This window comes from Rhynchophorus ferrugineus, unplaced genomic scaffold, assembly GCF_030347505.1.
Source record: "Rhynchophorus ferrugineus isolate W39M unplaced genomic scaffold, kcgeb_rfMv2 rfM2, whole genome shotgun sequence".
Taxonomy (NCBI): domain Eukaryota; kingdom Metazoa; phylum Arthropoda; class Insecta; order Coleoptera; family Curculionidae; genus Rhynchophorus; species Rhynchophorus ferrugineus.
Genome location: NW_027472581.1, coordinates 30,884,835 through 30,912,292, shown reverse-complemented (window position 1 = coordinate 30,912,292; position 27,458 = coordinate 30,884,835). Strand labels below are relative to the sequence as shown.

At 32.6% G+C, this 27,458-nt stretch overlaps 2 protein-coding genes across 3 annotated transcripts; one reads left to right on the top strand and one right to left on the bottom strand.

Moving 5' to 3' along the window:
• Positions 1-14,374: 14,374 nt before the first annotated feature.
• aqz (aaquetzalli) lies at positions 14,375-19,865 on the bottom strand. 2 transcript variants are annotated; one of them, XR_013004281.1, is made up of 2 exons: positions 18,258-19,865; positions 14,375-14,503 (listed from the first exon to the last, which is right to left on the bottom strand). XR_013004281.1 is itself a non-coding variant. In XM_076394968.1 (1 exon), the coding sequence occupies exon 1, from the start codon at positions 18,721-18,723 to the stop codon at positions 18,352-18,354; it is 372 nt and encodes a 123-aa protein (XP_076251083.1). In that variant the 5' UTR covers positions 18,724-19,865; the 3' UTR covers positions 16,258-18,351. The 2 variants fall into 2 exon arrangements, 1 of the variants encoding a protein (XP_076251083.1); XM_076394968.1 differs by lacking the exon at positions 14,375-14,503 and having other exon boundaries at positions 16,258-19,865.
• Positions 19,660-25,918, top strand: LOC143190575 (uncharacterized). The gene is made up of 11 exons (XM_076394964.1): positions 19,660-20,138; positions 20,194-20,359; positions 20,568-20,692; positions 20,753-20,983; positions 21,044-21,255; positions 21,312-21,452; positions 22,178-22,340; positions 22,427-22,650; positions 22,719-22,970; positions 23,027-23,257; positions 23,319-25,918. The coding sequence occupies exons 2-11, from the start codon at positions 20,205-20,207 to the stop codon at positions 23,379-23,381; spliced, it is 1,797 nt and encodes a 598-aa protein (XP_076251079.1). The 5' UTR covers positions 19,660-20,138; positions 20,194-20,204; the 3' UTR covers positions 23,382-25,918.
• Positions 25,919-27,458: the final 1,540 nt, after the last annotated feature.

The window sequence follows — 27,458 nt, the reverse complement described above, 5'->3', positions numbered from 1 at the left end:
TAGTAACTAAACGTACGTCTGAAACAGTCGATAATAAAAAGTAGTTAATTACTAAACAGTAGTTTAGTAAGACAAAGAATAAAGTAGTAGAGAAGTGAAAACTACCAGGTCGAGATCGAAGAGTGAAATAAATAAGCAAAGAACCCTGTTATTTTATTTAAAATTTCAGGTAAAGATATTATTCCTTTAATCAGCCTTGTATATTTATCAGTCGATTGAGGTTGATTTATCAGGTCATTTTTATGTCAATATGTATATATTTCAGGTGAGAGATATAGATATAAGATACACTACTATATACGAAGTACTATATGAATACATAAATGAACTAATGACAATATGCAGGAGTTAAAATGAAACTAACTACATAATTTGCATATACGTTAGAACATTTAGAAGAAATAGAACAAATTAAGAATAATTAACAGTAAATTTGTTTTAATTATTTTAAAGCATTGATAAATATTAAGGTGTTAATAACGATTAGTATGATCAGATTTATTACTATATGACATTTTTTTCTTTGGAATTATTAATATTCTTGTATCTATTATTTTGATTCATTAGTTTATAGACCTAAATTTTGAAAAATCAATAGTTAATTTAATTACTGTAAATACATTCCTTTAATATACATTTCCAAATTATAAAAAATTAATTACCTAATTATGTTCGTTATTATTTTAACATACACATTGTAATTTAATTACTTCATCTATTATTTCATACTTATATTTATAGCATACTATATTTGGTGCTGTTCTGAAAAAATCTTACTTATTATACTATTGTTAAAATGTTCAGTCTAGTAATTTACACGTATTAATACGTTTTATGATTTTTGAAATTAAATGTAAATAAATATCATTTCAAAAAGGTTAATGAGTGGTGACTCTGGAGATAGTTTGCGTATTATTTAACGTTTAATTATACAAACATTTATTAAAAAAATACTGTGAAAACAAGTTTTAGAAAAATATCATTTCTAAATTAGTCATTTTACTATATTATGATAGAAATATGATTAACTTAATAAATTTCGACCACAGGTAGTCACTAGTACATATAATATCACATCCGTACAATAATACAATTACAAGCCCAATGGTGAAAATAAGTAACTGAAAAATAATTAATTATTAATGACCATTACACTGAAATCTGACTGAAAAGCAAATAATTGAACTGATTGATAATAGGATACTCCCAACTTGACATAAGATCAAAAAGATTGGTTTACCAGTATTTTACAGTCTATTTGAACTTATGGCGTTCAAATATGGGATTGTGTTAAAATATCAAACCGCTATCCAACGCGCTGCCAAAACAAAGTTCTTAGAATAATTACCAATCCCTAATGCGCAACCAGTATAGAACTATTCCGTGACCTGGAAATTAAAAGGATTTATAAGTTAAGTTAGCTAAATTGTCCAAGATTTGGCTTTAAAACGAGAAATCCGGTTACCAAATCATAGGCACGTAAAAGTAATACCACTACTCTACAACGCGCAGGAAATAAGGACATTCAACCAAACTACACGAACTTGTATAGTGTATAAGTGTCACTCTTATGTTTAGCTTAACACGTTCACTGCCAGCCGAGGTAGGCCGCATATTCCTCTAACCCTTTTCAAAAAAATACCCTTTGTTACACGCCTGTAAACGACTACAGCCGCATCTCAAGCGCCAGCAATTTAACAAGCGTTTAAACGAGTTACAAATGCTAGCGCTAATACGTGAATTCGTATCCTGTACGGTGAATGCGTTAAGAAGATTAATTTAATTTGGGAAATACAGGTCAATTGAAAAGTCCCCGGCCTACTATAGTAAAACAATTTTTTTGGCAAAATTAGTTTTTTTTTATTCAACATAATTCCCTTCAAGGGTGATACATTGATTATAGCGACCCTTCAAGTTTTCGATAACATTCTTGTAGTATGATTTTTCCTTTGCTTCAAGACAGGCCTCAGTTCCGGCGATCATCTCTTCATTCGACGAAAATTTCTTCCAGCAAGCAATCTTTTGAGATCTGAGAACAGGAAATAGCTGGGGGCCAAATCTGGAGAATACGGTGGATGAGGAAACAATTCGAAGCCCAATTCATGGAATTTTGCCATCGTTTTCACTGACTTGTGACACGATGCATTGTCTTGATGAAGTAGCACTTTCTTCAAATGCGGGCGTTTTTCCGCGATTTTGTCTTTCAAACAGTCCAATAACGCTATGTAATAGTCGCTGTTGATGGTCCTTCCTTTTTTGAATGAAAATAATTCCATGCGCATCCCAAAATACAGACGCCATAACCTTGTCAGCTGACTATTGCGTTTTCCCACGATTTGGAGCGAGTTTATCGTATGCAGTCCACTCGGATGACAGTCGATTGGAATTCGGAGTGAAATGATGGAGCCATGTTTCATCCACTGTCACATATCAAAGCAAAAACTCGGGTTTATTGCGCTTGATCATCTTCAAACTCTGCTCCGAATCATCAACTCATCGTTGTTTTTGGTCAATAGTGAGCTCGCGTGGCACCCACTTTGTACAGAGCGTTCTCGTACATAAATATTCGTGAATGATATGATGTACACGTTCAGTTGACATCTTTAGAGTATCTGCTTTTTCCTTCAATTTCATTTTACGGTCATTCAAAATAATTTTGTGGATTTTTTAAATGTTTTCGTCGGTAACAACCTCTTTTGGGCGTCCACTGTGTTCACCGTCTTCGGTGCTAATTTCACCACGTCTGAAATTAGCGTACCAATAATTGATGTTTGATTTTCCTGGGACAGTGTGTTAATTTTTGGCTTCAACTGTATTTTTGCTCTTCAAAAAGCAATATTTTATCAACACTCCAAATTCCTTTTTATCCATTTTTTTCACAATAGCAAATGTTGCTTCACTCAAAATGCTATAATTCACAAACTAATAATCCGACAACTGTCAAACCTATACACTAACTAAAAAACATATGGATTTAATTGTAGTAGCGCCATCTATGTATCAGGCCGGGGACTTTTCAATTGACTTGTTAAATATGTATATATCCTACTCATCTTGCTTGTGTATTGATGCAAATTCAACGAAACAATAAACACAACTCTTCCAAGTTACAACAGGTAAGTTGAGGCGTTCCACTACACTGTATCCACAAGGATAATATGAAAACTCAACTGATATGATCAACGTGATCATGGATTTGTAAATAACTGCATTAAAGCGTGATAAGGAAACGCTTAAGAAACTGTGAACGCATAATTAAATCTACTGACAAAAACGCCAAAAAAGCGGCCGATATTTTTGAACATTTTAAACTACTTCTTCTATATAGTGTCAGCAATGAAGACAGTGTTGGAAACATTTGTATTAAGAAATAAACCCAAATTACAGATATCAACCGTTTTTTAATGACCTAAGAAATAAAAGCACCTTCGACACCATATATCAAATTCATCTGAAGTTTGAACCTAACTCGCCACGAATATGTCGTATCTCCACTACTCTTCTATATTGTAGCAGATTCAATAATGAGAAAAGTGTTAGGAGCTTATATGTATTTTAATTACGCAAATATTCGAAGTATTAATGTAAACAACTAATAGCTATAACCTAATCTAACGGTTAAGCTCGATGGTTATAACATTTTTCTACATAACAATTTTTCATTTATTAATAAACTATCTGCAGACAAAACTACTTTTAATAGAATTAGTAATCAGACGAATCAAAAGATCAAATAATATAAACAGAGTTGCTTAGAGAAATATGTAACTGAATTAAGCCCGAAAGCAAACAAAGATCACTCGAGCATCGAATCTTCTAGATCGGAATTACGTGCTAAGCTAAATAGTAAAATTATCGTTTATATTTGATTCCCCCTCGTATACTGAATGACTTTACACTAAAACTTTTCATGTAGTACCCCATTTAGACACATTTTGTGTTTAAACTGTGTGCAATATTTGATTTTTTAATTTATATTCCTGTAAAAAACAATATACAAATTCTCTATATGAATTATTGTATACGTACCCGGTACAAACAATATTAAGTCACAAGTAATCAGAGGTAACCTAGATGTTTCTTCCAAGAAAAACGACGTCTCATTTTTTTATTTCCGCACGTACACTGGATAAACAACTCTATGAGATATTATATACATTATAATTAAATAATGGTGATTACAATTTAGTTACAAAAATGCAGAACGTATTCTATATCAGGCACAGAAAAATGGCGTCATAAACAAACCATAGAAACAAACAATCGCGTTATAGAAATGAGCCAATCAAAAATGCCTTTGTAGAACAAACCAAACGAAACAATCAAGTAAGTGGTCTCAGTGCCTGCATTGGTGTACAGCGCAAAAGATTTCCTCGGTTGGACCAATTTATGTTAAACCTCTATATAATTGCTATGGGCCACATTTTGCAAAAATACACTGTGTCAACAAGAACCGGGATTTTTGCCGCACCCATCAGACATAGCGCCTTCTGGTTACCATTTATTCAGATTATGACTTGATTGCCATATGGTTTCGAAATTTTGAAGATGTGTGAAAATTGATCGATTAATGGATTGCTCCCAAATCGAAACGATATTGCCTAGTTGCCAACAATCTGGAAAAAATTATGGAAAATACTTTAACTGATATATATCAATCACCTAATATTTAGTAATATAAAACCCAGAAAGTTGATAAATACTTAGTTGATTAGGGATGATCATAATGATAGCATTTTTCATTCTACAAATCGGAATAGAGAGTAAAATATAGGTACTATATAACAACCAATCTCCTGCCTCTCTACATATTTGAAAATAGGTGTTATTAATAGTAAATAGGTGGTATTAGGAAGTTATTCGACGATGGTTCAAAATGTAGCGATTCTATTAATTACTATTTTTTAGAATAACTTGTATGTAAAATCAGAATTTATATTTTACAAAATTTTTTGAAGAATAAAATACAATGTAAAAAATGTTAACCCTTTTATTTTGTATTGACTGTATTAACCAACACTAATAAACTATTCTATTATTCACTATTACATACTGTATTAAATAATATGTTAATACGCTAAAACTACTGTTTCTCAATAATTACATTAAAAAACCCACGGAAATTGTTTTCTACCAAATAAAATAAATATCATACACTCCTTGGTGATTATGAATTACCACGTTCATATTAATACATCTTTTATAACAGACAAGCACGAAAATACATCTGCGGATAAGTGGCGTATAAAGGTCGTTTCTCTCGCTACGAGTTTATTTTTGTCATCAGTATGTCCGTAATTATTTCATACGTCGATATACAGCTGCGTTAGATGAAATATAATATGCAGTCAGTACTAATTTCTGTTTTTTTTAGTAGTACAAAGAATGAGCATTTATATATGGGTTATATAGAGCGATTGATACGCCACTGGACGTGTAAATAGTAATTCACAGGATAACTCAAGCGACTCAGACGAAAATAACGCAGTTCAAGCAGTGAGGTGGATTGAATGCGATCCTCAAGTCTTCTAGTTTTAAACTATTAAAATCAGATAACATCTATGCTTTGAAAAATACCTCTAGTCCTCGACAATTCACGACAAATATTCATTTACAAGGGCCTCATTTACCTAATATAATAGATATAAACTAATTTTAAACGAAAATAAAAATGATTCTTTATAAACACTACGCCTTTTGTAACTTACCCAACACTATACGAGAGCGGTCCGATAAGAACTTAGCCTCAATACCCGATGACACCGATAATGGTGAAAGAAATTTACTCTCATGCAGTATATTCTCGTGGACAACTACAGCATACATTAATAGCAAATAATTTCGAATTTTGGCGCATGCGCCCTGTATTGTAACAGGTCAATTGAAAAGTATCCGGCTTGACGAATAGATGGCGCTATTAGAATTAATTCCATATGTTATTTAGTTAGCCCTAACCCTCAAAAGATGCGTGTATAAATTTGACAGCTGTCGAACCTTCAGTTTGTTATTGTGAAAAAAAATGGATAAAAAGGAATTTTGCGTGTTGATAAAATATTGCTTTTTGAAGGGAAAAAATACAGTTGAAGCAAAAACTTGGCTTGATGCCGGAGGAAAATCAGCCATCAAGGATTGGTATGTTAAGTTTAGACGTGGTGAAATGAACACCGAAGACGGTGAACGCCCAAAAGAAGTTGTTATCGATGAAAACACTTAAAAATTCACAAAATGATTTTGAATTACCGTAAACTGAAACTGAATGAAATAGCAGACATTCTAAAGATATCAACTGAACGTGTACATCATATCATGCACGAATATTTGGGTATGAGAAAGCTCTGTGCAAAGCATGTACGGCGCGAGCTCACATCTGACTAAAAACAACGACGAGTTGATAATTCGGAGCAGTGTTTGAAGATGATAAAGAGTAATAAACCCGAGTTTTTGCGTCGATATGTGACAATGGATGAAACATGGCTCCATCATTTCACTCCGAAGTCCAATCGACAGTCATCCGAGTGGACGGCACACGATGAACCCGCTCCAAAACGTGAGAAAACGCAACAATCGGCTGGCAAGATTATGGCATCTGTATTGTATAGCGTTATTGGACCGTTTGAAGGACCCAATCGCCGAAAAACGGCCGAATTTGAAGAAAGAGAAAGTGCCGCTTCACCAAAACAATGCACCGTGTCAAAAATCCATGAACTGGGCTTCAAATTGCTTCCTCATCCACCGTATTCTCCATATTTGCCCCCCAGCGACTATTTCTTGTTCTCAGATCTCAAAAGAATGCTCGCTGGGAAGAAATTTGCGTCGAATGAAGAGGTGATCGAGGAAACTGATTTTGAAGCAAAGGACAAATCGTAGTACAAAAATGGTATCGAAAAATTGGAGGGTCCCTATAATCGGTGTATCATCCTTGAAGGGAATTATGTTAAATAAAAAAAAACTAATCATGCCAAAAAATATGTACTATGGTAGGCTGGGGACTTTTCAATTGACCTATTATAGATTAAACTATAGAAACGAATAAACTATCTTCAACTATATTGTCCTCCTTTCCTAATGGCGGTATGTTCTTTTCGAATAGATGGGGTGACAACAACAAAGAAATCTAGAATATTTAGATTTTGTACAACATTAATAATTCTATAGGAATAATAATTAAATTGTATCGTTCTAGGTAGTTTAACAAACATTGGTTTTAAAATGCGGAAGAACAAAGACAAGTACAGAGTGTAAGGTTACATTTTATATGGTTATATTTTATGAGTTATAAAATCTAAAATGCATCAATTTTATTTATAGTGGGAATTTTAGCTGCAAAATTTATAACAAATCTTTTTCAACAATATTAAATAGGAAACAATATGTGCTAAAATTGTATTCCCAATTAGAAGCATATTTTAAGACGATCACAAGAACAGAGGAAAATGTTGTGTTAGAAGCAGTCGATTCATTAATGAAGTTTGTCCATCAGGAATAGTGTAGTAACTGGTAATAATTAGACCTATATTTTAATTAATTTAATTTAATGATATATTTTAGGATTTACAACATTTTTATTTTATATGATGTAACTAGAATTTGTTGAGAATGAAAGTCGAAGAAAGTTAAATTAGAATAGGAGAAGAAATTAGGCAGCATTTGGTCAGGATGAAAAAATAGTGGAGAGTGATACTTCGAAAAGATTAATGACACCCCAATGATCTAACCGCTAGTTCTCTGAACTAGCTCTAGTGGAAGGCAGGAAGAAACAAGAAAACGAGAAAGCATTTTTGTATCACAAAAATAAAAAAATGTATCATAAAAATAATGGTGTATTGACTGGACACTTCTTTTAGCTGATAAATGTGATTATCGATTCGTTTCAGGCTAGTAAATGTACACTATGTCAACCAAAGCTGGAGGTAGTCAATTCATTAATGGGGTTAGTCCATCAAGAATAGTAGCAAACATTGCAGTGGGAATCCTATTTGTCCACATTTGGGTATTTGGCTTGGACATCAGGTAATATACAATGTAAATGTTGGTAATATTTATGTATATGGTTCTTGGAGTTCATGTTAACTGGTTAAATATGTTTAGGGTAAATTATATGGCTCGGTGAATAGAGATAAAACGAAATGAAACAGTGGTGTTTATATTATGTGACCGTTATTTATTGGCTATAAAAAAAATGTGAAAAATACAATTAGATAAAACGGATGACAGCGGTGTTAATAACATCCCAGATAAACGTCTCGGGGTTGCCGCCAGCTATTCGTTATCGGGTCCTAGTTAGCGCTGCTGGCACCCCGCCCGTGTTCAACATCTGGGATTATATCTCTGGGTATTTTGTAGACCGTTATTCCACTATGTAAAATTCGACATGCTTCAAGGTCGCTACAATACTCCCCTGCCATTATTTTACATACAATTACACCAATCAATAAAAATACAAAAATGTATGAAAAAATATCAAATACAAAAAAAAATTATATACCAAACAAAATGTGCTGCATGAAAAGGGCTTTGAAAAATATGATAAATCTAAACAGTTGTGGTTGGTACGGTTGCGATCTCGTACGGCTCTTGATATCTTCCGGTCCTACAGATACCGTTGCTTCATCGTCGCTTTGGCACTTGATTGTGGTCCATCGACGACGCTGAGAACAAGCTATTTTTCGGACAGGGCTCCCGTAATCGACGCTGTGGGAGGATCGATTGTTCGACGACGTGGTGGCTTATTTTCTTCGACGACGAGACGTTGGCAATTCTGGTACCTCCGCAAAGACATGACGAATCTACGGCGACTACAATCGGTACTTAGCTTCTGGAGCTGCTCTGTGACTAATCCGTAGTCACATACGTTACTGTAATTCAGAAAAAAACAAATAACGATGGTATCCGACCGAAACTGCCCAAAGCCTTTCAAATCAAAATGTCTGCCATAATGACTGAGACTGCGAGCAAAGGAAGACATTATGATTTAAACATAGCGCCGAAAGAAATGTTAATAGAGACGCTGATAATTAAGCAGTGATGTAAAAATATCTATGAGTTCAAAAGATTGTGAAAGAAAATTTTGACAAAAAATTTAAAAAAAATTAATTGGAGATAATGAAATGAAATTTAAGCTTCATTGTTCCACCACTAAAATAAAATTTAATGAGGAACAAATGTCTGAATGAATGTAATATAGAAGGAATTTGAAAAGGAATAGGAATAAAATGAAAAGGAATATTGAAGGTAAAATCGAAAACGAATCGAATTAAAAATATTAAAAATTTTGAAACAAAAAATATAACGGCCACGTAAAATACACCATGTTGCACGTACCCTCCATTCCCAGTCCAAACCCAATTTTGCGAAAGATCACGTCGGGGTCACCACTTTAGAGTAAATGATGTGGCTTGGTGAATGGAGGTAAAACGAAATGAAACAGTGTTGTTTACATTATGTGACCGTTATTTATTGGCAATATAAAAAAATGTGAAAAATACAATTAGATAAAACGGATGGCAGCGGTGTTACCTGAAGACGAAGCTCGGGCAGTCGACGGTGGCACGTCTAAACCAAACGATGGTTGAGCACTGAATGAATCAAAATACCCTTCAATAACATCCCAGATAAACGTCTCGGGGTTGCCGCCACCTATTCGTTATCGGGTCCTAGTTAGCGCTGCTGGCACCCCGCCCGTGTTCAACATCTGGGATTATATTTCTGGTTATTTCGTAGACCGTTATTCCACTATGTAAAATTCGACATGCCTCAAGGTCGCTACATATGTAAATTAATTTAAATATTTATGAAAACACTAAAAATAGAAAAGCTGGATGTATATTAATTATATATTTATTATTTAATTTTATTCAATAATATTTAAATAAAATGTTACTTCAAAAATTAAATGAAATAATTAGTGCTGGGAACAATCGACTGAAATCGACTATCGACTATTTCAGTCGCTATTCTTGGTTCGATTGTTATTACTAGTAACTGTTCTCAGTCGCTATTTTCGGTCCGACTGATTTTATTACTATTTACTATGGACTGTTTCGGTCGTTTGCTTTTAGTTATTATTTTCTTTATATTTATTATATTTATATTTATATTTATTTTATTATTTAATTTAATTTTATTAGTTATTATTTTCTTATTATCTATATATTATTTCTTTCTTTATTTTAGTTTGCTTGTGAATAACTATATATTGTAAATTAATATAGCAGCATTTTGGAACGCTAGTTTTCGAGGGCAGTATTGTAATTGTAAACGATAAATAGTAATATAATTTTGACTGGCATAATAGGTAATACTTTTTTGAATAAACTTTCACGATTTTTGTCAAAGCGTCTTGTTTGTTGGAATTTTTTTCCTAAAATCTTGAAAACTAAAGTTAGGTTCCAAAGGTTTCAGAAATTGCATCAGTCAAAAAGATTTGAAGAATTTTTTGCAGTAAGTTTTTAAATTTCTTTTTAAAATATTAACGGTAAAGAGGTGAATAAAGTATATTAAATATTTGTAATAAATACATTTTCTGATAGGAAAACTCTACCTTAATATTCAACAGTTTATTTTGTTGGCTAATAAGAAGAGCACCACAGTGTTTATTTGTTAACGAATGGACTATCTCAACAGAATGTGTTCAACTTTTAAATCTCATTGAAATAACGACCACCGATTTATCTGGTGAAAGATATCTCAACGATGTCTTTAAATATACGGTTCATAAGAGGACTGCAACATTCCATCAAATCCAGGATTTTAACAAGTGAATGGGAAAAAAATGGCAAAATTGTTCATTAGATGTCATCAATAAAAGACTCGCAATTTTAGAAATAAATACGATATGTGGGAAATCCACATTTTTAGATCCTAGATTTAAAAAAAGCAGGATTTGGTATTGCAAATAATTGCTGAGGCGGTACAAAAAGTTATCACAAAAGAGGTATCTTCCATTCTAACCTCAAAAAATACAAATATACTCCACAACTCGAAATTCAAGACAAAACTATTGACCAAGAATGTATTGACATCTGGAGATATTTTGATAAAAAAAAATGGCTAGAATGAAAGAAGTAATTACTCCAAGTACTGCAGCAACTTAACAGATTTAGCAGTACTTGGAAATTCCATTCATTGGGCGTTTAGAAAACCTATTGGATTTTTAGCAAACCCATAAAATTAAACTACCTGAATTATATCAGTTAGACGTAAAATATTCCTCTATACCTGCAACATCTGTCCCCTGGGAACGAGTTTTTTCAAAATCTGGGCAAATAATTAACGATTGAAGAAATAGCCTCACGGGAGAAAAGTTAAACATGATAATATTCACAGTAATTTAAAAATATTTCCGTTCAAAAATAAATAAAATTTTTATTTAAAAAGGGTTTGGTAGGTATTGTACGATCATTTTTAGGTTTATCATGGATTTGATTTTTCAATGATTAGGTATACGTTTACATTTTATTTAGTAGTTATGGTTATTGAAAATCTTTAGTTTTTAGGTTTTATTTAAGTTGTATTGTACTATTTATATTTATTATGCTGTTATTTAAAAATAGCAATTAATATATTAAAACACGATAAAACATTTGTGGTGTTATTATTCCATTCCTTTTTACACATCCACAGAACATTCAGTATAAAAGTAATCCTACTTCCTTTAAAATTATATTATTTATTACATGATAATAGAAATTAGTAATTTTTTTCCTTTTCTTTTTTAAAGTTATCACGTGAATGAATATATATACATATATACATATATATACATCTCTGTCTTAAAATTCACTGTTCTAAGTATTTATCTCCATCCTTTCCTATCTCACATTTTATACAGACAAGAATTCGTACGTCTTCGTCTGACATCACGAATAGAAAAAAACAGTGAACCGTGCATTTGACTGAAAATAGTAATTACTATTTTCAGTTGCTATTTTTTTGACTATCGACTATTTCGACTGTTTTCAGTCGATAGTTCCCAACGCTACAAATTACAGCAAATTATAAAGTTTTTGATTCCTACACATTATAAAGGCATTAATCACATTCAAGCATTACATAAGATCTACTTTACACGATTAACATTATTGATTCAGTGCTTCGATTGACAATTAAATACTTAATGATAATGATATCTTCTAGTTATAATGTATGCGATTTATTGTCTACATAAAAACAAGAACAAGCCAGAACAAGCTTTGTTTAGTTCGTTACAGATTTATTGTCGGCTGAGCTTACAATGCTAACATTTCACTTAAGACTAATAACATCAAAAAGTGGAGAACTTGTTAAAACGACAAAGAAGATAATTTACAACATATCTCGACTGGCGAACAAACTCATTGGCCATCATATAGAAACAAACAACCCGACTAGACACATTGACTCTACTATAGACTTTTGTCTATATTACAGAAAATATTTATACAAAATATCATCAAAGATAAAGCCCTGTATAATCTAATCTCTGTATAAATGTAAAACCAATTGATTAATATTTAGAGAAAAAGTAGACAGCATCATTTCACTAAATTTACCTTTAGAACTGAAATTGATATAGAAGTAGTGGCAATAAACACGACGACTTTAGCACCTCTACGAAAAAAACTATGTATCATCTATAATTCAAAAAAACCGCGGATAAAAGGAAGCCCCGAAACAATCTGAGACAATTAAGAACTGAAAAAAATAAAATAAAATTCAACAAAGCAATAAAAGAGCCGAAAAAGTTAATCGAAATCTATCAAAACTAAGGAAATCAAGAATACTTGCGAGTATCTAACTGAGGATACAGGTCAACAAGAAAGGTCAAGACTACAGCAGCATAAGCCACCCATTAAAAACCATAACAATAGTTAGGTTAGAAACAAAAAAGAAAAGGAAAACAAGTACAACAGAACACTATAATAATAGAAAAAATTAATATTATAAATTAAGATTGTACTAAGCATATGTAATGTATGACGTAATTTTTTAAAAATTATATTTTTGCAACTACGGGCTGCCACTAAGATCTATCTTCTTCACATAACCGAAATCCCAATCGATCTTATAGAAAATCCTCATTCTTACACTTAACTCAAAAAATCGTTTGAAATATTTGGTTCAAATAAAGAAATCATAACTGAAAATAAATGCCTATTTGAAGGAAAAGAAATATCGAATTTATTGTATTTATTTATGTATCCATCAATAAAATCGTATTTGTTAAGAATAGGTGTTTTTTATTGACTTAGCCCTGAAATTTTTCTCGAAACTAACAACAACAATAAAACAGTAAATACCAGTATTTAGATAAGAAATGAATTAAAATGCGACTCATTAAAACTCTGTAAGATAAAATATATAACTCTCTATGCAGTGTTTAAAATTACGAACATATGAATGACAAAACAAATGACCGTCGGTTCCAATTTGAGAAAAGTTATTATTCAACAGTGTTTCCAAGGTCCTTTGTTCGAGATAGATGCGTACATAATTTAGTTGCATATATATGACTTATATAAAATGCTTTCTTACCCAGAAATATGTTTGAGCGAGATAATTTTCTCAATTAAAATTGGAAGCTGCTCAAGAAGAAATATGAACTCTGTACAAGTTTTGTAAATAATTAGATTACCTATATTTTTAGTGTTATATGATCAAGATATACCCATTACAATCAAATATATCAAATATAAAATGCAGTAAATATCTATTATATATATTGTGAATTACTTTTTGTAAATAGTTTAATATATTTTAATATTGTTTGATATAGTCATTTTATATACGTAGGTTCAAGCATTTAATATATAATGTTCTTTAGAAGTAAAAGAAAATAGAAATTCCTACTCTAACCGCTGTATTCATGTGGCTATTCTTGGACAGATAATACTTCAAGTTACAATAAAAATCTCCGAACTTATTTCTACACACCATTAAAACTACCATATCAATGGGTTAAAAAGCTGTAGAAAATATGGAAAATTAATAGATATAAAAAAAGCATTTAAACCGAACAATATACTTTTATTTTAGAAATCGATAGATTTATTTAGATCAATAATCTATAAAATAAACAACAAAGTGTTATTAAATATGTAAAAATTATAAAAAATCAATATTTAATATTTATAACTCATATTATGTAAATGTTTTCTAAAATTAAAAGTAAAATTTAATTTTAGAAGGTAAAATCGCCCATACCATTATGCTTCACAGGTTTACTGAAAGAGCTAGAAAAATTTACAAATTAACTTTTTTGAAATCGCAAATTCTTTAGCTTCTAAGTTAAAATTGACGGTACTTACCATTTACAATAGAAACACATTAAAACTGTAGTTTTCGGTAAATAAATAACTAGCTACTAGACGCTACAAACATAACAGCTTCCTCAAGTATCCCGTGACAGATAGATGATAGCCGTTATTTATGACCTTTCAGGCTCATGGGTTTTTAGAAATTACTCTATAAATCATCGTTTTCAAATCTCACAATAGTATCAAATATCTCGTCGGGTCTTTAAAATCTGAAAAGAAGTCAGCATCAATAAAAGTACCTGAAAAAGAAAATATATGAAATCGATAATTACAAAAAAAACTTGGGCGCACAATAATGAAAAACACATTCGAACAGGATTTATTAAATTGATTTTAACCGTGGTTCCATCACCACAGAAAAGACTTGGATGATGACTCACAACCATGATCGAAACCAGTGTGACCCAGTTCCAAAATTCACAAGAAAATGCCTTACCGAAGAAAAAAAATTATCAAAACATGTCCTCCCACACAGCCTAATCCATTGGCTAAAACCATGGCAAAAAAACAGTCACTTAAAATAAGAATTGTTGCAATATCCGCTTTATTTGCCAGATCTTTTCTCACATTTCAATATATTAATATGTGGAAAATTTTCAACTACATGAACATATTAGATGCATGAATTAAAATATCACTGGAACGAGTATGTTGAAATCAATCATTAGAGATTGTAATTAATCAAAAAACATTTCAAAGCTGGCTTTTACAAAACAAAACCTTTTGGACAACCTGAGGTATATAAGAAATTATGCTAACAGAGTAATTAGGCTACAATATGAAAATAAGACGCCGAAAAAATATTTACATGATTAAAAAATAAACTATGGTCCACGACATGAAATCTCTCAAAAAAAAAGACTTTGTCTCAAAAATGTATGTATGCTTAATACACATAATAATTGAAAATGAAACAAATCGCAACTTATAATTTTTATATTTGTTTCAATTAATTGTTGCTTCAAACATGACTTGTACAAAAATATAATGACCAATATAAAATTTGCTTAACTACTTTATAAGAATTGTAAGAAACAATATATATATATAGCAATTGAAAACTAATATGTGTATATATGATAGCATAGAGATAACAGTAAGAAATGAAAAACCCAGAATTACATAACATGATAGAAATTTACATTAACTTATGAGGAAGAAAAACATTGAATATTCGACAGTAATATTAACGTCAACACTTAATTACGAATTGGATAATCAAAAACATGAAAATTATTAATAAGCTTAACTGGTTTTATTTGTTTTTGAAATGTTTTTGTTCGGATAAATACCAAGAACTAATAAAAAATACAATAATAACTGGTGAAGTTATGTTCCCTCTAAAATATCTAACTGATAATATTCCGATTAAATATGCATAAATAACAGACATTGATATCCCTTCATGATAATCCTTTGAAAAAAAAAAAACACTCGTACTTTTCTTCTGCAATGAATTACAATTTTCTATATACAAATTAACCCAGAATAATAAATATCAATTTTTTGACTTGAAAGGTGGAATACAAATTTAGAAAAATAAAAACACTAATAAACAGCTTCTTTCAGTTTACTGAAATCAAAAAACAAACTATCCTTAAAAAAACTTCTGTGAAGAAATGATGAATACCAAAGACAAGGTATTCTTTCTTGCTTTACATATGTTTAGATGGTAGACCAGCCCCAAGACAATAGGAATTTCACGAATGGAATCATGAAATAATCACTGCATTACAAACAACATATGATGACTGAATTCTGAGGGAAACAAACATCAAATATGGGCAAGTGATTTAATAGATATGGCGGATGGGTAAAGGCCCCCAATCAACAAGGAATTTAAAGGAGTCATGATTAGATATGAGTATACTATACTACTATGACCAACAACAAACAAAAGTACCTAAAACAAAGAAAAATATTATATTATAAAAGATAACATCAGTTTAACTGAAGTCAAGCATTTCTTTCTTTTTTCGAATATATTTGGGTGGGGTAGGAGCCCCGGAACAACAAGGAATTAAGGAAGGGAATCAAAGGATTATCACTGCATTAAATGCAGTACCTCTACTAGGAGATAAGGAACAATATTCATTGTTACAATGCTTTAACAGAAGTTAAGATTTTTTTAAAACAATTGGTTGGGGTAGGAGCCCCGGAGAGAAAGGAATAGAAGGAAAGGATTCAAGGATTATCACGGACTAAAATTTGCAGATCAACAAATAACCATTAAACATCTTAAAAACAATACAAATAAATGATATTTTTGTTGATATACAAATATAGTTCTTACATATACAAGAGGGAATTTGGGAACAATATAAAGGAAAAAAATGAGAAATAAATCTGGTATCACAGATATAACACAGAGCTGGGACAAACAAATCAAAGATGTCGAACCGACTGGAAAATCAACTGAAAAATAATTTCTAAAAATGATATTGCCGCAAAAAAAAACACTAAAACCTATGAAATAACTATCAGAGTTCCTAAATTAATCATCAAATATTGATATGTATTAAAATAATTGATATTTATATATATATATAGAGGAAAGAAATTTATCTGTTTCAATAAAAAGAACATATTTTTTAATAGACTGAACTGGGTTTGCGAGCTCAAGAAAAAACTAGGAAAGGAGGGCAAATAATATTGCCAAGACAATAAGACATTTCATATTAGCACAATTACCAGTAAATGAAAAAGAAAAAAAATTACTGTATGTATATATCTGCCTAATTATGCTTATAAGAAAAGTTTCAATATTATTGTTGGAAAATATCAAGGAAATGTGGAGAAGGAACAGGATTCAAGGTATCACAGATAAGAGGATGGAGATGACAGAATATTACAACAAATTTTGAACAGACTATCGATAAGTTGACAATGTGAGATCTGAGATTCTAAAAATCTTTCCTTACAATAACGAATTATTAGAGATCCTAATAACCCAAATAAAAAAAGCACTAATTTTGACAAAATAGAAAAAAGTAAACTAAAACGAGTAATTGCTTTCATAAAGCGGAATCAAAAAACATGTAAAAATTGAACAAAATTAGAACCTCTAATAATCAAATAAAAAATATACATAGTCTTTATGCGTACATCGGAGTTTAAAAATAAAATATTGCACTTCACACAACGTTCGTCGTGATCCGCTTAAGGAACTCCAACAAAATAATAATTAAAGCTCGACTGGTTTCGATAATTTTGGCTATACCGAAAAAAAATACAATATCATGAATGTCAAAAATGATACAGATTTGTACTTCATCTTAACAAAAATATGCGTCGTAATTGACGATTTTTTAGATATATTTACGGTCACAGTCGAGCAGTCTCCCGTTACGTTTGTACTGTAAAATTAACTTGAGTCGATACCGATGGAGAATGCAATAATACCTATATTACACTAATGCTAGTTAAAGCTCAATTTTGGACCACTATCGGACCACCTCAGTGTTTCCCCCTAATAAATCAGTACTTGCCCAAAAATTAGGCTAGGGCGAAACACGGAGGGGGTCCTCAGAGGCATAAAAAGGGAGAATGCTGGGCTATGACGTCAAGATCATAACCACTAACATGTATCACACACTGATTTGAGCGTTGCTCGATTTACAAAACTCAAATGTTATTATACCTTTTACAAGTTGTATCTTTCTCAACAATAAAAACAAAAAAATCACATTTAGAAATAGACTAAATTATTCTTTTTAAACACTACATGCTAAGATCCTAAAATCTATTGCAGAGACAAGTTGCACTTGCCTCTGCATTTATCACAGGGCGGCTGAACAGGACAATGCAATAGAATTTATAAAAGACCTTAAAACAACTATTAGGCCTCCGAAACATATTGGTTTCAAACAAACGGACTTCATTATTACATATCTGTATGTTTTTACATTTACTTGACAGTATTGTCGTGTTCACTCGCTACCAACAGTACCTAAAATTACTTACATGATTTCTCAGTGGTTCACTCATCATAAAAATATATAATATATATATAAAGATAAATGTCTTTTTTTCTGTGTTTTGTTTGTCGCACCCCAAATCAAGCCTGAACCTTGAGCAACAGTTTGAGCTGTTGTGTAAAGTCAAGATGTTGATTCATAGCCGAGGGCACACTGGTGGCAGCATTAAAAGGCAACATCACAGATTTTTTGGCTTGCATCCAGTGCAAGGGGGGCAAGGGCACAGCCGAAGCTGAAGGAGGCTCGGTGAATTTGCAGCCCGCGTAATGACCCGCTAATACCCCCAATGGAGACCTACGGCTAGACTCGGTTCCCCTGACTGGCGATTGTCTTGGGGATTTATTATGGACTGGGGAGTCCTGGGGAGTTGGCTTCGAAGGGTACTTGGTTGCTTTGGCCTTAGCCTGCGATACTATCTTGCCACCGATGTCGCTTCTCTTTGTCATCGCCATAGTAATGTTTTGACCAGAGCGCAAATGTAAACAGATCGATGGTAGTTTTAGCTTTAAAGTCCACAGTTACCCTTGATAACTTATATTGTTTTTGTCTGATTTGATCAAAAGCCAAAAACATGAATTTTGCGCCTAAAAACTCCCAAGTTCAGGTACGGCGCAGATTTTGCTTTCACAAAATGGACGCAACTGGGATTCAAAACAAAGGACGATCTCTCTCCGCCATATGCAATGCCTTAACGGCTATTATGGACATAAATTTGCTCTTCTTCGTCCAACAGTTGGCACAGATAATCGAACAAAGCACACCCGACTTAAATAACTGCTTTTAAACGCAAAATTCACAATAAACCACTATCAACACAACTTTACTACTCTTTACTTAATCGTTTCTCATCCATCTCTGCATGAAAACTAGCTTGATTCCGAATAAAAATACGTGAAATTCGTCACGTTGACGTCAGCGATCGATACATAATTACATTATGTTCTTTAACCAATCCAACCTCAACAGCCTCCGAACTTCCACGAACCCCTGCGATATTTATCCGAATAGAGCTCCCACTTTCTAAAAATTCTTAATCCCTTTATATACCTCTTGCGACATCTACCGTTAGAAATGTGGAATATAAATAAAAATTTTACATTCCTGTATTTTTTATGTGAAAGAACAATTATTTTTAAATTTAAGACTTATGTTTGTGATGGAAACCTATAGTACGAGAAATCTAATACAATATATAAAATATAAACATCTAGGTGTAATGAATATTTATTTACTTTATTATATTATTTATTTTCTTGTTAATATGAATATCATAAAATCTCCTAAACTATATTTTAAAACGATAGTTGAAGTATAATGTATGTTTAAAAAAAGCTTAATGGTTAATTATTTTTTATTTGACCGAACCCATATTAGTGAATACATTTCCAGGTTGGTACCCATGCGTCACCTACGTTCACTCCAAACATAAGTGTTTGGTGGAGAAGTGATTGTTTTTTTCATTAAAAGGACTAATTTATAATTGTATATTAATGTTTTTCAATCATCCATTAATGAAAAGGCGATAGTAGTTTTAATTTAACAAGTGCAATAAGTTTAAAAGCGAATACAAGTACATTTCAAGATTCTGTACGTCAAAGTAGTGGGTGGTGTTTGTGGCTGATTTCACAACAATAGTTGTGTAGCCTGTCTAAAAAATATTAGTAGAAATTCTTGCTTTACTTTGGATATTTCTTGTAAAATAATGTGTGCTAGTGTGCAATCTACGCTATTTTACCTAGTGTATTAGTTGATTATTCCAAGAACTTTCAATTCGCTGTATTATGCCTCATGTGGATCAATAGTGTAGATCAAATAATAAAATTACTCATTTTCTTGCTCAATAGTGATTGTGTACGTTTGCCACAAGGTTGTTGAGTTATTTGCAGCAATAATTGTATCGTTAAAGTGACTTTACATTGTAGATATTTAAGTTATGAATTCTAATAATCACAATCAACCTCGAAAGAATTCATCTAACTTTAATAGACATGCAAATAATCACTCAAATCGCCCTAATCACCCCCAACGTTGGCCAAACAGATATGCCAAGGATTACAATAGAGAATATGAAAATAATTTTAACAGAGGGTAAGTTTTTACATTATTGCTATTAAGCACTCTTATTTATTTTTAATTAACACAATTGATTATGTTTTTGTTTGTCTATACTTGAAAGCTATATGGTTTCTAAACCAAAAGTAGATATCTCTTTTACTTATCTACTTTAAATTATCTGTTGGAATAATATAATTTTAATGTCTAGCAATTTTCTTCATATTTATAATATTTGTTGCAGGGAGTGCTCTTTAGCATCTAATGGTAGTCAAAAGGAACAAAACTATGTTCATGGTTATCCTAAAAATTCTCAATTAAGTCCTGTTTCTCGTAATAATCATATTCATTATTCCAATGAAGCTTCAGGTTAGTACATCTGCTGTTGCATTATTTTTTGTAATTTAATGTTTAATTAAAAATGTTTAGGTCATCAACATCCAGATAGGAGACACAACCTAAGTAGTCCCCAAGAAAGGAGACATACAATTGCCCAAACATACCATAATGTTACAGATAGGAGACTTATGCCTGGACTCGCTGATAGAAGACACATTTCTCCACCTCTACACATAAACGTATGTGAAAACAATAATAATCCCAATGAGAACATACACCCTAGAGGCATGATGGATTTTTCCCAAAGGAGACCTGCTCGAGGTAGAATTTTGTTGTTGTTATTCATGAATTTTAAAATTCATATGCCTTTTAAATTTCCAGATGTCATTGTTTCACCTGTACATTTCCAACAACCTTCACCTCAATACTTTAGACAAGCTAGCGATGAGAGCATCAAAAGTGAGAGTCCTTCTCGTAAACGAAGGAGACTATCTAGGTCTGGACATCACTTGGATATGCAACCTGGTGGGCCACCTTCACCTCCACGTAGATCTCCCAGGCAACATCCTCCATCAACACCCCATCAGGTACAGGTAAGTATGTAAAACTTAATTTTGTTTCTTGACATACAATTCATTCAAATTATTAGGGCAGTCCACCTTTAAGGAGGCCTAGGTACAGAGACAGGAATGATTTCAATCATTCACATCATCAACAGTTTCTCCCTAGTCCACCTCCGGTGACACATGCACATCCTCATCAAAACACAGTTATGCTTGATCTGAATCAAGTAAGTAAATTTATACATACACATATATATTTGTAACATAATATACCAATTGTTATCATACTTAGGCATAGTGAATTCTTCAGAGGTAAACAATTATGTATATAACACAGGCATTGTTTATAACAAGCAATTAATTGACCTGAATATAAACAATAAGTAATGATCATTATGTTAATTTACATTGTAAATAATTTTATATATTTTTTGTATATTTCTAATATTAACTTTCACCGGCTATTACAAAAAGGTTCTGCTATTTTCGATACTACGTTTTAATAATTAGGAAGAAAATTTACATGTGGAGAACCGCGCGAGGGCTGTTAATAATTTAGTCATATATCTCTGAACCAAAAGTGATCTTGCCCTCCTGAGAAATTTCAAAAATGGCTATTCGACAATCAACGTACATAAAAGAGGGGGGAAGAACATTCTTATTTGAAAATCTGTCTATCCTTTCAAAGAAATCGATAAACACTGGGAAAGTCAATATTAGGCGACTAAGATCATCCAGAACGGTAAAAACCGTGACCTGTTCGTGACGACCGGAAGATCGCAAGCGTTTATTATAAATATTTGAATTGTCATAGGCTCAGGGAGGATGTACAAGAAAGGTGATAAGAATCCGCCTCCCTTTAGTGCAGATTTATCTTCTATGAACTTTTTCCTAAGAGGGACTAAATACTATCATGATATTGGCAATAATTATATATAATTTATAAATATAGGTACCTGTTACAATTCCAATGAATCATCACCATCATCACCATGAAGGACCACCTGCAGCTGTTTGGAGTTTTCCCACAGGAGCTCCTCATATATCTTTGTGTGCAGCAACAGCAAGAGCACCGCCCCATCTCCATTCTTGTCATGTAAATGGACATGTATACAGTATGTATAGACACTCAATTACTAATCAGAATAGAACTCTCCTTATGATTTGTGTGATGTTCTTTCTGTGATTTGTTACTTTTTAGGTGCTCCATTGGTGCCGCAGGTACCACCACTGGCTGGTTGCTTGGCTCCACCGCCCTTTGCCGCAGCTCCAACTCCCGTTGCCGTTCCTCCCGGTCATCACCAACATTACAGTCTAGGGACGCGGCCCGACCACATTCCCGAATTGGAATTATTACAGCATCGTGGTGATACCCATCAGCCTCATTTGGCTCCCCATTCATCATTGCATGTACCTCCCTTACAAGTAAGTGTTCTAAAACGCCTATACCAATAATTACAGTACATTTCTATTATAACATTCATACCGTTCAGGTCCCAGCATCGTCATTATTTATATCTGAAACCCGCGGGGCAACATTGGATTTGTTGCGACAACGCAGCGCCCCTCATCATGGCGCACGACTCGCCCCTCCACGAGCACATCGCTGGCATCACAGCGCACCCATAATGACTCCTGCTCGGTATTCCGGTTTCTTATTCCATTTCCTAGCGATGTTCTCAAATCCGCCAATGTCTCCCTTCAGCCAAACAGATCTGAGCAGCTCAGACAGCACAGAAACAGAAGTATGTTGTTGAATGTTAATCTTAAACAAAAGCTATTAAAATTAAATGATTTGTAGAATTATGAAGCTTTATTAAACTTGGCAGAGCAACTGGGCGAAGCTAAGCCAAGAGGGCTGGCTAAACTTGAAATAGAGCAGTTAGTAAGCTACAAATATAACGCCGACACACATGAGGGCGATCAGACATCATGTGTTGTGTGCATGTGTGATTTTGAGGCCAGGCAAACTTTGAGGGTTCTACCTTGTTCACACGAATTTCACGCTAAGTGCATCGATAAGTGGCTCAGGGTAAGTTATTCATGCTACTTCTGATTGACCATTGACTTTAATTTGTCGTTCTTATTTGCAGTCCAATAGAACTTGCCCTATATGTCGTGGTAATGCATCGGATTATTTTAACAATAACGAATAAGGATAACCTAAGTAAAACCTAACCATGTAAATCTTCAGGTGCCATTTTAGTTGTCGCTGTTGCCAGTAACTTAGAATGTAACCATTTTGAAAAAAACGTTAAGTGGAAAAGGACCTTTTCTCCTTGCCCGTTACACTTGCATCTCTCGCGCGAGGCGGTATACTAGCTGATCCAGAATTATTTGTTCAGTTCAGTATAAACAGATACGAAAATTGAGTGGTATTTAGTAGTGGTAATATTGATATCAAATTAAAACGTCGTACTTATTTAGTTACAGAACTGGTCCACATAAGAGTTTCATTTGTAGTTTGTATCGGGACCAAAACCCCTACGTTTTTTTAGGTAATCATTGGTTAGAAGATGATTCAAGATCACCTATAGCCGTCTCCCTTTATCGTGAACTGTATAATACTGCGCTGGAAAAGCCTTGCAATTGGTGTTTTTCACATTCGTACCTTTGAATAGTGTTATTTTCTGTTTTAATCCAGAGCAGCTATACCTAGATACTCGTAGCTCCTTCATCCTAAAGCTAGTTTTAAGATATCGTTAGTGGTAAATTCGTGCTCAAAAAATAATTGGCCTCCTTCATCAAACTCATTCCCTCTCGATCCATAGGTTCGTCGAGAATTTGGTAAATCTTCAAATAATAATCAAGAATCTTCGACGCGCCAGTTTCGACAGCATAAGCTTCAAAGGTCGAATCCATTGTTTCGTGAGTGTCGATGTTTTTTTTTTGTATATTGTCATTCGCTTTGTTATTAACTACCTCTAACACGGTCAAGGCTGCAAATAACGACTGTTGGCCCGCAGAAGTGTTCTTAGCAGCGACCCGAACGGCTTTCACCATACACTACACACACAAGCCAAGAATACTGATTGATCTCATTTACTTTTACAGTTAAGGATTAGTTATCGTAACAAACCAAAGCACATGGAAAAATCAGAATATTGACATTCCTTCCCTTATAACGTAGAAATAATTTATATCGCTTCCATGTCAGATTTATTCGTGTTGCTGCTCCTCATCTTTGCTTTGATGGTCTGAAATCTCAATCCGGTAGCGAATATTACAAAGCCTTCTAAGAACAAGTCGGCGGGCATCCTGGTTAGTTTTTAGGAAATAATTAGTAGGTCTCTCATTTTTTGTTTAATTTAAATAACTTCACTTGATAATACTGTGATGGAGCATACATTGATGCAGTATATCAGCTGAAGTAATCCACCCCGCAACCCTACTATTCGTATTATTTGTTAAATTTTTTTGTTATTAACATAAAAGATAAGTTAGCATATTTCATATTTGTTATAAGTGTTTGTTAGGAACTCCCTTAAACTATAAGTAGTCTTATACACCTAGCACAATATATGGGAAACCATCTCGCCTACAGCGGAGGAAGATGAATGAATGCACTGAACATCTTAAAGCCCTCCTTCATCATTATTGTTGTTGTTTTCTTTGTCACAAGTTGTTAACTGAACGCAATAAGTCAAGTGCAATTAGTCGGTTTTAAGGTTTTCAGAGGCTCGTTTCGTCGACCAGGCGCCAAGTAACTCTGCACTATTTCCAAAATTCTAGTTCATACATATATATTTTGTTTTAGTTACTGCTCGTTTTTGTTTTTTTTTTAACTGTTTAAGGAAAAAGCATCCCTTCCTCTCCAATCGCCCTATTATCCACGGAAGATAAACAGAGATCTTCGCCTCCACTAAACTATGTTTCTATTGAATTAGACAGGGGACTCAAGTAACAAGTCATTCCAGCTTCTTTTCAGAAAATGATGTTCAACATTCGGGAATGGTTCAGATGTATCTGAATGTTTTTTTGGTTCAATATATTAGTTACTCAGGCAGAAACCAATAGACATTGAGGTATTCTGAATCTATGTGTTGCCCATTGTTCCCAATCTTTTCGCTGTACGTATGGAAGCTTCTAGCTTCTGCTCCCTCCTCAAAATTGCACATTGTACAGTAAGAGAAAAATATATATTATTAACAACTATGTAATAGGTGTGCCTTTCGATTGTACAATTTATTTGTGTTAATTCACATTTCCAAAAAAAATTAAATTATATATATATATATATATGATGAGGTATGTATGTTGGATTGTAATAAAAGAAAAGCTCGGTTTTATGAAGGGACTTTGTTTACACCCTTAAAAAAATGTTAGAATGTCATTTCGCTTGTTTATTTTTCCTTTTTTATGAAATTAATTATTTATTTATATTTAACCACCATCCAAAGTTGTTGATGTTTTTGTTTGATTTTTTTTGAGGGTGCAATTTTAATGTATACATATCCGATTGTTCATTATTGTGCTGTCAAATTGAGCAATACAATTCTGATCGTGTAGTTTATTGTATTGCGAAACATAGTTCACCATTACAATCAAAAAAAGTTTTTTTCTACGTGGTTGTATTTTTGTGAATGTGAATAAGTGATATTTTGCTTTTAGTGGATTTTTAACACAATATGTAATAAATAGATGCTTATAATAGTGCTATTCGAGCTCTTATTTCAATAAAATTTAAATAGTATATTCGTTGGTTTTATTTTCATCCATTTTAAGACCCATAATATTTACCTTCGTATAAAGAGAATATTTTGACAAAATCGTAAATATTATTTTCTGATAACAAAGCTTAATGGATTATTGATATATCATACGGTAATTAATTTACTTTAGTGCCGATTTCGTTCGACCTTCAATGATATGACCAATATGATATTTGCTGATGATAACGCTTATTCTCTGTAACAGATGTTGAAACTTCTAGCATTCTTCATGATATAGTAATCGGATGAAGATTATAGAACTGAAAAGTAGGAGGCTCACTTTGTCCGAGGCTATAGTAGCTGCGACCGACCGTCAACCTGACGAGATTTAGTGAAGAATGTTCTGAAGCAGCATTGTTGAGAAGCAGACACTCTCCCTATGCGCTATCTATGATTTAATGATCTTAATTTCATTTACCCAATCTTGTCTGTGGCGACTATTCGTTACATCAAGGTTATCTAAATTTAACACATGTTATTCTAAAGTTAGTTTAGCTGTAGCGACTTCGCATTGAACAAAGATTTCTAGTATATCAATTGTTAATAAATCATCGTAGGAAATCACATATTAGTATTGCAACGATAAAATATCGTCCAGACACTGTATAACACTGAATATGTGGCTCTTATCAATGATTCTCTATCCTAGAAATCGCTAAATGGAGAAACTCACAATTTATTTAAAATTTATTTATTTACAGTTTTTATGTTATTATAAATGTATACAGACTATAGAATTCAGTTTAGATCATATATTAATACCAAGAACTAAACACAATTTGTTATTGACGCATAATAACTTTGGATGTGTTTTTATTCTATTACAAACTACAATAAATTATTATAACTAAGTATTTCTGTTATAAACTGTATCTGATAAGATTCTTAGCAGAATCTTAACTTAGAACTAGTAATTATTATCTCTCTATGAGTATATTCAAATAGAGTTAATATTGTTAAAAAAACTATGGGTTATCCGTTGGAATATAAGAGTTAGTGGTTAACTAAAGTTATTAAGATTAACGAGGTATTAAGAGTCTAGATAAGAAATGAGTAATGTCTGAATATTATTTACTATCATTCCTAGGTGGCGCTATTAAAAGAGGGTTAAATAACTAATGGATAGAATGCTTACCAAAAGATAAAATTAGCTAATCGTTTCTAATTTGTATTTATTGTAAATAGACAATATCGATAACAACTTGATTGACATGGCAGACATTATTCCAGCTTTTTTGATTTTATACATACATTTAGATGGATGTAATTGTACACGTTGTCGTAAACTCGTTCACTTGACGTGATTATTTCAGAAAGTAATTTAAAAGTTGATCTTTGAGCTTACAGAACAAACAGTTTCTAGTTACCAAAGGAATGCGTTGGTAATATTTTACATCAAAATTTGATTCTATTTTTTAGTAATGCTTAGAGAAGGGCGGGGCAATACAGAGAAGCTAAGGTTAAAAACATAAGAAATCAAAGGCTTGCATAGTTTCATAGACATATTTATTATTAAAATTA

What these genes read in the sequence shown, in the direction of transcription:
- LOC143190575 (XM_076394964.1), top strand. Translation starts at nt 20,205, where the DNA reads ATGAATTCTAATAATCACAATCAACCTCGAAAGAATTCATCTAACTTT. An exon ending in CCAAAGGAGACCTGCTCGAG is followed by an intron (nt 20,984 to 21,043) that starts GTAGAATTTTGT and finishes TTAAATTTCCAG; the next exon opens with ATGTCATTGTTTCACCTGTA. An exon ending in CAACACCCCATCAGGTACAG is followed by an intron (nt 21,256 to 21,311) that starts GTAAGTATGTAA and finishes TCAAATTATTAG; the next exon opens with GGCAGTCCACCTTTAAGGAG.
- aqz (XM_076394968.1), bottom strand. Translation starts at nt 18,723, where the DNA reads ATGGCGATGACAAAGAGAAGCGACATCGGTGGCAAGATAGTATCGCAG.